The sequence below is a fragment of the Excalfactoria chinensis genome, unplaced genomic scaffold (genome assembly GCF_039878825.1).
Source record: "Excalfactoria chinensis isolate bCotChi1 unplaced genomic scaffold, bCotChi1.hap2 Scaffold_82, whole genome shotgun sequence".
NCBI classification, from domain to species: domain Eukaryota; kingdom Metazoa; phylum Chordata; class Aves; order Galliformes; family Phasianidae; genus Excalfactoria; species Excalfactoria chinensis.
In genome coordinates, this window is record NW_027315715.1 from 95572 (window position 1) to 107967 (window position 12396).

General features: G+C 49.5%; 1 protein-coding gene across 1 annotated transcript; it reads left to right on the plus strand.

The window, feature by feature from the left end:
- Positions 1-2151: 2151 nt before the first annotated feature.
- On the plus strand, positions 2152-3102 carry LOC140265273 (olfactory receptor 14J1-like). Its single transcript, XM_072361183.1, has one exon. The coding sequence runs from the start codon at positions 2152-2154 to the stop codon at positions 3100-3102; it is 951 nt and encodes a 316-aa protein (XP_072217284.1).
- The last annotated feature ends 9294 nt before the right edge of the window (positions 3103-12396 follow it).

Below are 12396 nucleotides of genomic sequence, written 5' to 3' on the forward strand. Positions count from 1 at the left end.
TGTCATTGGTCCCAGCCGACACAAGTTCCCAAGGGAAAGGTCCTGTTTATCTTAAGGCCCTTTTATTACAAGGTTATCCATTTAGTTGACCAAGGGAAGCCAGTTGATGTTATCGTTGAGGATTTAAGTAGAGCTTCTGATACTGTTTCTCACAGCACCCTTCTGAGCAGAATGTCCTGCATACAGATAGACAGAAACAGAACGTGGTGGGTGAGCAGTTGGCCATTAGGTCAGGCCCAAAGGATTATAGTCAATGGGTTCCATCAGGTTGGTAGATGGTCACTATCAGTCATCCCCAGGGCTCCATTTTAGGGCCATTCTCTTTCAAATTTTTGTGGATGACTTGCATGCAGGACTAGAAGACATTTTGAGCAAGTTTGCTGATGATACCACATGAGGAGGTGCTGTTGCCTTCACTGAGGGTGGAGAGGACTTGCAGAGAGATGGAGAACTGGGTCAGAGAACTGGGCATCAAGTATAACAAGTGCCTGATTGTGCACCTGGGTAGAGTCAACCCTGGACATACACACTGACTGGATATGGGACACTGGAGAGCGGTCTGACTGAGAAGGACTGGGGGTCCTGTTCAACATCAAATTGAATGTGAGTCAGCAGTGTGCCCAGGCAGCCAGGAAGGCCAATGGTCCCCCGGAGTGCATCAAGCAAGGTATTGCCAGCTGGGTAAGGGAAAGGATTGTCCCTCTCTGCTCTGCATTGCTACATCCACATCTGGAGCACTGGGTGTAATTCTGGGCACTGCAGAACATAAAGGACATCAAACTATGGGAGGGTGTGCAAAGGAGGGCATTGGAACTGAGAGATCTGAAGTTCAGAGTTACATTGGGATTGACTACATGTTCAGACTTGACCCTTCTTACCTCCCACATCCTGCCGTGAGACACAGGGCACACATGAACTTCACAGTGTCCTTGCACCCCATGCAGATCCTGGGATCTTCTGTCCCTGTGTCTTTCCTTTGACATCATACAAACCTCCCTCCACTGCCCAGGAAGGGCCCTCAGGCAACATGAGGGACAGGGTCTCCCTGCCAAGGGTCTGGGAATCAGGTCATGGCCTGTCTGCTTCATAAGACAAAGGAGGGATTTCTCAACATCAGAGCCACCATGCCAGTGCCTTTGCCTGCCTGTATTCATGGCTTCCAGTTATCTGCTCTAACAAGTCCCTTGGGAAACTTGCTTGTTAATGGCCCTCAGTGGACCCATTCATACTCCAAGAAACTGTGTGGGCAGAGAGACAGCTGTGCCCAGGAGCAGCTCTTGTGCACAGCACAGCCTGCAGGTGACAGAAGGAGAGGAGAGATAGGGGAGAGAGCTTACAGGATGTGTACGGTGTGAGTGGGCTGTGAGCCCACAGCAGGAGCATTGCTCACAGACCATGACACGGTAAGTCTCATTGCAGTCTATGTCAGCTGCTTTTCATAGAGGGTTAACCAAATCAGGGACATCCCATAGCAGATCTGGCTGCAGGCTCTGCATGTTACTTTACTGTGTGAAAAGCCTTCAGCTCCAGCTGAGGGCTTCGGTGCTGCAGCTTCAGAGCACAGCCCTGAGAGCTGCGTGTCCCAGCACGGCTGCAGGCTGCGCAGACAGAGCTGCAGGCGGGTGACTGGGACCCGGGGAGCTGCCCAGGACTCTGCAGGGAGATGTGTGGGAAGAAGGAGCCCCCGGCAGGGCTTGTGCTGCCACAGCTGCTGCCTGGGGCAGGGGGATCACAGCTCCACTGCACAACAGAATGTTTGTAATGGTGCTTTGCAAGGGAAGAACCAAGGCAGTGTTTTCTGCAGATATAATTAGTTCACTTCTCCTGTAAGCAGGCTGATTTCTATGAGATGATCTGAAGTGCACAGATGCTGGGGCTGGGGTTTCAAAGAGCAGCTTCAGTAAAGACGTAAATATCCAGGAGACTGGGATATGATGAGGAAATGAGAAGAAAGTAAAAGCTCTCCAATATTCTACACTTTAGGAGATGGTGAAACTCATGAAAATAACTTCAAGTTCTGGAGTTAAATGATCATTTTCCAAAGGAAAAGGAAAACTTATATAGTATAGCAGGAGGAGTGTGTCTGAGAATGGTCTGGATTTGTCATTATCTTCTGCATTCTGAGCAGGACTCCAAGCCCAGCAACAGCAGATGCCCAACAGCAGCTCCATCAGCGAGTTCCTCCTGCTGCCGTTGGCAGACACGCGGCAGCTGCAGCTCCTGCACTTCTGGCTCTTGCTGGGCATCTACCTGGCTGCCCTCCTGGGCAACGGCCTCATCATCACAGCCATAGCCTGCGACCAGCGCCTGCACACCCCCATGTACTTCTTCCTCCTCAACCTGGCTCTCTTCGACCTGGGCTGCATCTCCACCACTCTCCCCAAAGCCATGGCCAACGCCCTCTGGGACACCAGGGCCATCTCCTACGCAGGATGTGCTGCACAGCTCTATTTCTTTCTCTTCTTCCTCTCAGCAGAGTATTCCTTTCTCACCATCATGTCATATGACCGCTACGTTGCCATCTGCAAGCCCCTGCACTACGGGACCTTAATGGACAGCAGAGCTTGTGCCACCATGGCAGCAGCTGCCTGGGGTGCTGGGGTTCTCAATTCCCTGCTGCACACTGCCAGTACGTTTTCACTGCCTCTCTGCCAAGGCAATGTTGTCAACCAGATTTTCTGTGAAATCCCCCAGATCCTCAGGCTTGCCTGCTCAGGCTCCTACATCAGGGAAATTGTGTTTCTCATTTTGATTATCAGTTTATGTTTTGGGTGCTTTGTTTTCATAGTTGCGTCCTATGTGCAGATCTTCCTTGCCGTGCTGAGGATGCCATCTGAGCATGGACGGCACAAAGCCTTCTCCACGTGCCTCCCTCACCTGGCCGTTGTCTCCCTGTTTCTCAGCACTGGCTTTTTTGCCTACCTGAAGCCCCCCTCCATCTCCTCTCGATTCATGGACCTGATGGTGTCAGTTCTGTACTCGGTGGTGCCACCAGCTGTGAACCCCCTCATCTACAGCATGAGGAACAGGGAGGTCAAGGATGCAGTGAGGAAAGTGATGACCAAATGTGTTTCAAAAGCAGTGAACTACCCAGCTTTTTGAATTCATGGCTTATAATGCAGCTTTTTACTGAATCAAGCTCTCTTTTATTGTTTGTTTTGTGCCATTTTATATGTGTAATTTATTCTTATTCTTCTTTTTTTTTTTTTTTTTAATATTGTAATGTTTTTCACTAAAACATCATTACTCAAATCTGTTCCTAATGAGCTTATACCTTTGTAGTTTAGCCCAGACATACTGTACATAATCAAAGAATCATAGAATTACACAGGTTGGAAAAGACCTTGAAGATCATCACGTCCAAACGCAGCCTAACCAGTAGCCGATCTCTAAAAACCCTCTGCTAAATCATATCCACATCCAAACAGCTCTTAAACACATCCAGGGATGGCGATTCAACCACCTCCCTGGGGAGCCCATTCCAGTACCTAACCACCCTTTCTGTAAAGAAGTTCTTCCTAATATCCAATTTAAACTTGCCCTGGAGCAACTTGAGGCCATTTACCCTCGTCCTGTCACTTGTCACTAGTGAGAAGAATGAACCAGGCTCCCTGTGAACTGTGAGAGAATAAAGGACATGCAGTGACTCTGTCTGTCATCCTTCTTGTGAGACATTTCTGGAGCTGCTGGGGTCGGATGTTCTCAGAAACCCACAGTCCAGCAGGAAGCACACAGCTGTTCATCAAACTGTGCAGTGGCTTCAGCCTGCAGCAGCTGACAGGCCATCCCTGGGCTCCTGGCTGGGGTCTGTGCTTTCTGACTCACATCTGCCAGTGCCTCTGAGAGGCCAGCAGCAGCAGCTGGTTTGCACGTTGGTTGTCAGGTCCCCTCTTCCTCATTCCCCGTGAGACCCTGCACAGGGCAAGTTCTTGGATATGGGTTATCATGTCAGAAGTTTCCAAGCTTCTTCCAGGGCTTCTTCCATTTTGTACACAGAGGTGGTCACTGCCTCCAGGATGGTTTGTGGAGAGGGAAATACGTCACGGAAGGGATGCTCGCTCTCTCTCTCACTGCCTGGCTGCGGGAGTTGGTGTCCTTCCAAACTGTGGCACCTTCCATTTCAAAGTAGTCTTCTCAGTCTTTGGAATCCTCTCTCTCTCTCTTATTTTACCTGATTTATTCGCCTCAGTTTCAATTTGATTGTATTATATTGTGTTATCTTGCATTCCAATATCATCGTTAGTAAATTAAGTTTTTCCTCCTTAGATAGTTGCTGCTTCTCTGTGTGTTTCCTTGAGCCCAGTTCCCATCTCCCTACCCCTTTTCCCTTCCCCTTCCTCTTTTTGTGGTCAGGGGGCCCATGGGCGCACAACCTTCCCTGTCACGGACATAGATCCATCTAGAGAACTGAGGCAGGTCATTGCTAGGACAGCTTGTGCTTTAAAGCATCAGGTCCTATAGAGAAGGTAATTCTAAAAGCTAGCGTGCCTGTTCTTTTTTACCGAAGTGTTTTCTGAGCAAGGAAAGATTTGAGATGTTGATTTGAGACTGCTGCAATTGAGGCCATTCTTCTGGCTGGGGATTGAGAGTGCCAGGCCCCTGTTGACTGAAGGCAGGCAAAGAAGTGGGGCTTGCTGGAGGAAAAGACAACAGCCAGCCCCAAGGACTCTGAGAGCAGCCTGGGGAAAATTTGCAGGGTGGAGGTTTCTGCACAGAAGTGGCTTTTAGTTCAGGGCAGAGGTGCCAGCCAAGAGCGGTGGGCTGTGCAGATGGTAATGACCATGACAAGCAGCCTTTAGAGGAGGGGCCAGAAAAGGAGAGACTGAGAGGGGGATGTCAAGGACAGAAAGTCGCCTGTCCTGTGATTGATCCCCATCCTGTGCTGGCTTCTGCACTGCTGCCTAACTTTGTTCAACACACTGGAGCCAGAGAGGGCCCTGAGAGTCTGTGCCCAGCTGCTGGGGGCATGCAAGGAGCAAACTGAGCTGGTGGTGAGTAGACATCCCATATATGCCTCATGTCCCCTCACATGATGCAGCGGCATCTCTGGAAGGTAGCCCTGCCCAGCTGGGTTCTGGGTCTTGACTCTCCTGGGCCTCTGGGGAGGTCCCTCTTCCTGCCCTTTTACTTGGTCACCACTTGGGGACCAACGTGAGCAGAAGTGGATGAGCACTTGGAGCCACCTGAGACCTTTTCCCTGCCTCTCACTCCTGCAGAAAGGATGCACCCACAAATAATTTGGCACCTTGGTGAGACCGCTGGGCCCTCTGACCTGTGACTTCCTAGCCACATCCCGCAAGTGGGCAGGGGTCTGCCTGGACTGCTTTCTTCAAAAGCACTCTGAGAAGAGAGGGCACCCTGCAGCCTTAGTCAACCTGATTGTGCACAGGAAACGTGCTCAGTGGTGAACGTCTCTTCACATGCAGATGCATGACAAAGCTGTGGGGGATGCTGGGGAGCAGTGACCTTGGGTTTCTGATCTTGCAGCACTTAACTACAAGCAGGTCAGCCAGACCTCAGTGCTGGGGAAAGTTATGGAACAAATCATCTTGGATGAGATCACATGGCATGTAAATGGCATCCAGGGTATCAGGCCCAGCCAGCATGGGTTCATGAAAGGCAGGCTGTGCTTGATCAACCTCATCTCCTTGTACGACTTGAGGGTCTTGGAAGGACTGGGCAGTTCTCTGGGTCTAACTCTCGGGTACTCAGACATCACAGTGGATCTGTCACACTTGGCTGTATTCATAGTAGTTCTGGGAGAGTATGCCCATCAGAAGGAGAAGAGAGTGGAATTGTTTAAAAGCTGCTGCAAAGAAGTCAATGCATTAAGTCAATTTGGATGCCAATATTCCATGAAGATGCAGTAAAAAACTGAAGCAGTGGCTCTTTATTGTCTATCAAACAGTATGGCAACATCCACAACATAAATCAGTCAATGGATAAGTGTCCAGTGAACAATGAATGGTGCCCTGATGACACTACCGCTTATATCTACCCGTATTATCCCCAGCCTTTACTAATAAGTCGATGGAATTCAGCCCAGAAGAGTAAAGAAGGGGCTATGGCAAAATTAAAAAATAACAAAATCAATTTTTTAAACAGCATAGCATGTACATAGTTACAAGAAAAATTTAGCATGAGTGAAGATACTTTGAAGGCTGACTTTCTAAAATCCTTGTTAAAGACAGCCATTAGAAAAAGAAAAAAAAGAATGTTGTTATAAAAGTTGCCGAGGGGTGGTGGATGCCGCACCCCTGGAGGCATTCAAGGCCGGCTAGATGTGGCTCTGGGAAACCTGGTCTGGTGGTTGGTGACCCTGCACATAGCAGGGGGGTTGAAATTAGACCATCTAACCCGCACCACCGTGCTGCCCCATGTCCCCATCCTTTCACCCCTCCAGCAGTTTTTGGCTGTGCATGTCCCTGAGATAAAGCATTGTCACAGCCCCCTTTCAGGGGCCCCGGTGGGGGGGTAGGCAGTACAAGGCGGCTGCCCTGTCACAGATACAGGTAAATCTAGGTAACCCGTAAACAACTATGATCCAAGCCTGTTCCAGAATGCAAGCCAGTCGCAAATTGCATGCCTGTTCTATGATGCAATCCTGTTCCAGAATGCAAGCCAGTTCCAGAATGCAAGCATAATCCAGAATGCAAGCCTGTTCTAGAATGTCAGACTGCTCTATGATGCAACCCTGTTCTAGAAAACATGCCTGTTCCAGAGTGCAACCCTGTTCTAGAATGAAAGCCTGTTCTATGATGCAAGCCTGTTCTAGACAGCAAGCCTGTTCTAGAATGCAAACCTGCAATATGATACAAGACTGTTCCAGAATGCAAGCAAGTTCCAGAATGCAAGAATGTTCTATGATGCAAAAGTGTTCTAGAATGCAAGCCTGTTCTGCAATGCAACCCTGTAATAGAATGCAAGCCTGCTCTATGATGCAACCAAGTTACAGAATACAAGCCAGTTGTATGATGAAAACCGGTTCTAAAAGGCAAGCCTGTTCTATGATGCAAGCCAGTTCTAGAATGCAAGCCTGTCCTATGATGCAACCCAGTTCCAGAATGGAAACATGTTCCAGAATGCAAGCTGTTTATATGATGCAAGCCTGCACTATAGTACAAGCCTGTTCCAGAATACAAGCCTGTTCCAGAATGCGAGTCTGTTCCAGAATGCAAACCAGTTGCAAATTGCACGCCAGTTCCATGATACAAGCCTGTTCCAGAATGCAAGCCTGTTCTATGATTCAATTCAGTTCCAGAATGCAAGCCTGTTCTATGATGCAAGCTTTTTCCAGAATTCAAGCTTAATGTATAATGCAATCCTGTTCCAGAATACATGCCTGTTCCAGAATGCAACCCTGTTCCAGAACGCAACCCTGTTCTAGAATGCAAGCCTGCACTATGACGCAAGACAGTTCTAGAATGCAAGCCTGTTCCAGAATGTAAGCCTGTTCAACGATGAGACCCTGTTCTAGAATTCAAGCCTGTTCTAGAACGCAAACCTGCATTATGATGCAAGACTGTTCTAGAATACATGCCTGTCACAGAATGCAAGCCTGTTCTATGATGCAACCCTGTTCTAGAATGCAAGCCTGTTCTATGATGCTAGCCTGCTCTAGTTTGCAGTCCGGTACTATGATGCAAGCCTGTTCCAGAATGCAAGTCTGTTCCAGAATGCAAGAATGTTCTACAATGCAATCCTGTTGTATGACGCAACCCTGTTCTAGAATACATGCCTGTTCCAGAATGCAAACCTGAACCACAGTTCAAGCCAGTTCTAGAATGTAAGCCTGCTCCAGAATGCAAGCCTGCTCTATGATGCAACCCTGTTCTAGAATACAGGCGTGTTCCAGAATGCAACCCTGTTCTAGAATGCAAGCCTGTTCAATGATGCAAGCCTGTTCAATGATGCAAGCCCGTTCTAGAATGCAAGACTGCTCAATGATGCAAGCCTGTTCTAGAATGCAAGACTGTTCTACAGTGCACGCCTGTTCTATGATGTTAACCAGTTCCAGGATGCAAGCATGTCCTCTGATGTAAGCCTGTTCCAGAATGCAAGTCTGTTCTATGTTGCAACCATGTTCTAAAATGCAAGCCTGTTCTAGAATGCAAGCCTTTTCCAGAATGCAAGCCTGTTCTATGACGTAACCCAATTCCAGAGTGCTTGCCTGTTCCAGAATGCAAGCCTGTTCTATGATGCAGCCCTGCTCTCGAATGCTAGCCTGTATAATGATGCAAGCCTGTTCTAGAGTGCATGCCAGTTCTATGATGCAAGCCTTTTCTAGAATGCAAGACTGTTCTGTAATGCAAGCCTGTTCTAGAAAGCTCGACTGTCCTGCAATGCAAGCCTCTTCTGTGGTTCAAGCCTGCTACAGAATGCAAGCCAGATTCAGAATGCAAGCCTATTCTTTGATGCAAACCTGTTCTAGATTGCAAGCCTGCTGTATGATGCAACCCTGTACCAGAATTCAAGCCTGTCCTATTATGCAACCTTGTTCAAGACTGCACTATGATGCAAGACTGTTCCTGAATGCTAGCCTGTTCTATGATGCAACCCAGTTCTACAATGAAACCCTATTCTATGATTCTACACTGTTCCAGAGAGCAAGCCTGCACTATGACGCAAGAATGTTCTAGACTGCAAACCTGCTCTATGATTCAACCCTGTTCAAGAATGCAATCCTCTTCTGGAATACAAGACTGCACTATAATGCAAGACAGTTCCAGAATGCAAGCCTGCACAATGATGCAACCCTGTTCCAGAATTCAAGCCCGTTCCAGAATGCAAGCCTGCTCTATGATGCAACCCTGTTCTAGAATGCAAGCCTGTTCCAGAATGCAAGCCTGTTCCATGATGCAACCCTGTAGTAGAATGCAACCCTGTTCTATGATGCAACCCTGTTCAAGAGTGCAAACCTATTCTAGAATGCAAGCCTGCACTATGATGCAAGACTGTTACAGAATGCAATTCTGTTTTATGATGCAGGCCTGTTCTGTGATGCAACCCTGTTCTAGAATGCAAGCCTGCACTACTGTCATAGTTTTGTGGTGCTGCTGTCAATATTCCACATCATAACATCATGTGCAGTATGGATCATCCATACTCCAGTTCCGTAGAATGGTAGCATCCCAGGTGCTCAGCTCTCAGAGAAGAACTACATATCCCAGAGGATGCCGCGGCCAGAGATAAGTCACGGGAGGAGGACATATATAATCTCGCTCTCAGGCTGGAACTGTCTCTCTCTCTCGGACTCTCAGGGAGTGAGAAGCATTCCTGCCGTGTCGCCTAGACTTCACAGTAGGCCTCTTGGTTTTTCGGGGACTCTCTCCCTCTGTTTTGTTCAATTTATTAGCCTCAATCATTGTATTCCGATATCATATTTAGTAAAATAAGTTTTCCTCCTTAGATTGCTGCTACTGTTTTATTTTCCCTTCCTTTCCGGGGCCCCGGGAGGGGAGGGAGGGGAGGCCCTACGGGGAGGCTGCCCTGTCATGGATACAGGTAAATCTAGATAATCTGTGACAACTATGATGCAAGACAGTTCTAGAATGCAAGCCTGCTTTATGATGCAACCCAGATCTAGAATGCAAGCCTGTTCTAGAATGCAAGAATGCTCTATGATGCAAACCTCTTCCAGAATGCAAGCCTGTTCTAGAACGCAAGACTGCACTATGATGCAAGCCTGTTCTAAAATGCAAGCCTGTTCTAGAATGAAAGCCTGCATTATGATGCAAGACTGTTCCAGAATGCAAGCCTGTTTCAGAATGTAAGCCTGTTCTAGAATGCAACCTTTTTCTAGAATGAAAGCCTGCATTATGATGCAAGACTGTTTCAGAATGCAAGCCTGCTCTATGATGCAAGCCGGTTCTAGAATGCAAGCCTGCATTATGATGCAAGAATGTTCCAGAATGCAAGCCTGTTCTATGAAGAAACCCTGTTCTAGAATGAAAGCCTGAACTATGATGCAAGACTGTTCCAGAATTCAAGACTGTTCCAGAATGCAAGCCTGCACTATGATGCTACCCTGTTAAAGAATGCAACCCTATTCTAGAATGCAAGCCTGTTCTATGACGCAAGACTGTTCTAGAAAGCAACCCTTTTCTATGATGCAACCCTGTTCTAGAATGCAGCCCTGTTCTATGATGCAACCCTCTTCTAGTTTGCAAGCCTGCATTATGATGCACAACTGTTCCAGAATGCAAGCCTGTTCTATGATGCAACCCTGTTCTAGAATGCAAGCCTGCACTATGGTGGAAGACTGTTCTAGAATTCAAGCCTGTTCCAGCATGCAAGCCTGCACTATGATGCAACCCAGTTCAAGAATGCAACCCTATTCTAGAATGCAAGACTACACTATGATGCAAGAATGTTCCAGAATGCAATTCTGTTCTATGATGCAAACCTCTTCTAGAATGTAACCCTGTTCTAAAATGCAAGACTGCACTATGATGCAAGACTGTTTCAGATTGCAAGCCTGTTCTATTTTGCAAGATTGTTCTAGAATGCAAGCCTGGTTTATGATGCAACCCAGTTCTAGAATGCAAGCCTGTTCTAGAATGCAAGCCTGTTCCAGAATGCAAGCCTGCTCTATGATGCAAGCCTGTTACACAGTGCAAGCCTTCACTATTGTCACGAATTTGACATTGCCTCCATGCAAGGAAAGAACAGACAGAAAAGGCTGCAAACACCCACATCAAGTGGAGCTGTCTGGGGCCAGCACAGGAGCCAGCAGCAGCGGGCAAGAGGGCACTGCCAGCGAGCTGCGCGTGCACCTGTGTGAGTCCATCCAGGCCATGCATCCGCTGGGGCAGAGAGTGACTGCGGTGGGGCCGGTGCGCCAGCCACCCTCTGTGCAGCCCCAACCCACAGCCAGTGCCGGCCCTGCTGCCCTCCAGCCCCAAGACAGAGACCCAGACAAGGCAGCGCCAGCACCTCCAGGCAGCACGGTGCGAGAGGAGGACGCTGCCAAGAAGATGATGCCGAGCTGCCTGCGCCGATCACCACGGAGGAGCTCAGCTCTGCAGAGGGACCCGCTGCCACAGCTGCACCAGCAGCAGCCTCGGCCACAGCGCCCCGTGGACTTTGTGCCCTGCGTGGGGCCCCGGGTGGGAGGCAGTGCGGCACCCACAGCGCTGGAGGAGTCGCTGCCCATCACAGCCGAGCAGCGGCCCGAGAGGGAGCGCATGAAGAGGCTGGCCCAGGAGGAGCGGCAGCGGGCGGCCCAGCAGATGAAGATCGGCCCCGTGCAGTTCCTGGTGCAGCGGGAGATAGACATGGCCATAGCCCACAAGTACGGCTACCCGTAACCCTGCGCTCCTCGCCGGCAGGGTTCCAGGGGCACCAGCAGTGGCTCCATCCCTCCCCTCCAGAACAGAGCCATCCTCCAAAGTCATCATTGCTGTGGGATGGGACGCTGTCTGGGCTCTCAGTTGTTGTAGGATAACAATTTTAGGAATACTGTTGTTTCCATTATTCATTGTTTTCTATGATGGGTTATTAAATGATTTGTGTTCCCTTTGCTGTATCCCTCTGCCTGCTGTCATTTGTGCCATGTCACAGCCCCTCAGACTCCGGGAGCGGCAGCAGGGGCAGCTCTCATGGAGGGGGGAAGCAGGGGCAGCTGGGCCTGCTGTGCAGATGGACAGACAGGCATCAAGATCCCTCACATGGCATCGTGGCTCCTCTGCCTCGTTTGGGTCCTGGCAGGTTTGTCTTCAGACAAAGAACTTCAGACTCAGCCAAGCCTGGACACCCAGAGCAGCCTTTTCCAGCTGGCGGCAGATCACGAGTGGTGTCCCCCAGGGCTCGGCACCGGGGCCGCTCCTATTGAACACCTTGATCAGGGATCTCGGCCAGGGCATCGAGTGCACCCTCAGTAAGTTCACAGACAGCACCGAGCTGGGAGGGAGTGCTGATCTGCTGGAGGGGAGAAAGGAGCTGGAGAGACCGCATTGATTCGATGGTTGGGCTGCAGTTGGACTGCAGGACCTTGGAGCTCTTCCCCAGCTGGAGCAATTCTAGGATTCCATGATCCCAAATGCATCCCAAGTCCATCCCATATCCAGAGCCCAGCCCATACCTATCCCATTTCCGATATCCCATCCCGTATCCATCGCATATCCATATCCCCACAGCCCACGTGCCAATCCCAAATCTCACAGCCAATTTCAATCCCAATCTCATTCCCAGTCCCTCATCTCCAACCCACCTCCCACCTGTCAATTCCAATCCCTCATTCCTAATCCCAATCCCGATTCCCATCCCAATCCCCCATCCCATCCCCGGTCAAATCCAAATGCATCCCAAGCCCCGCCCCTGCCGCCGCTCCGCCCCGCCCCCGGCCTCTCATTGGTCATGGGCAGCTCCGGCCCGATCGTACTTCTCATTGGTCAG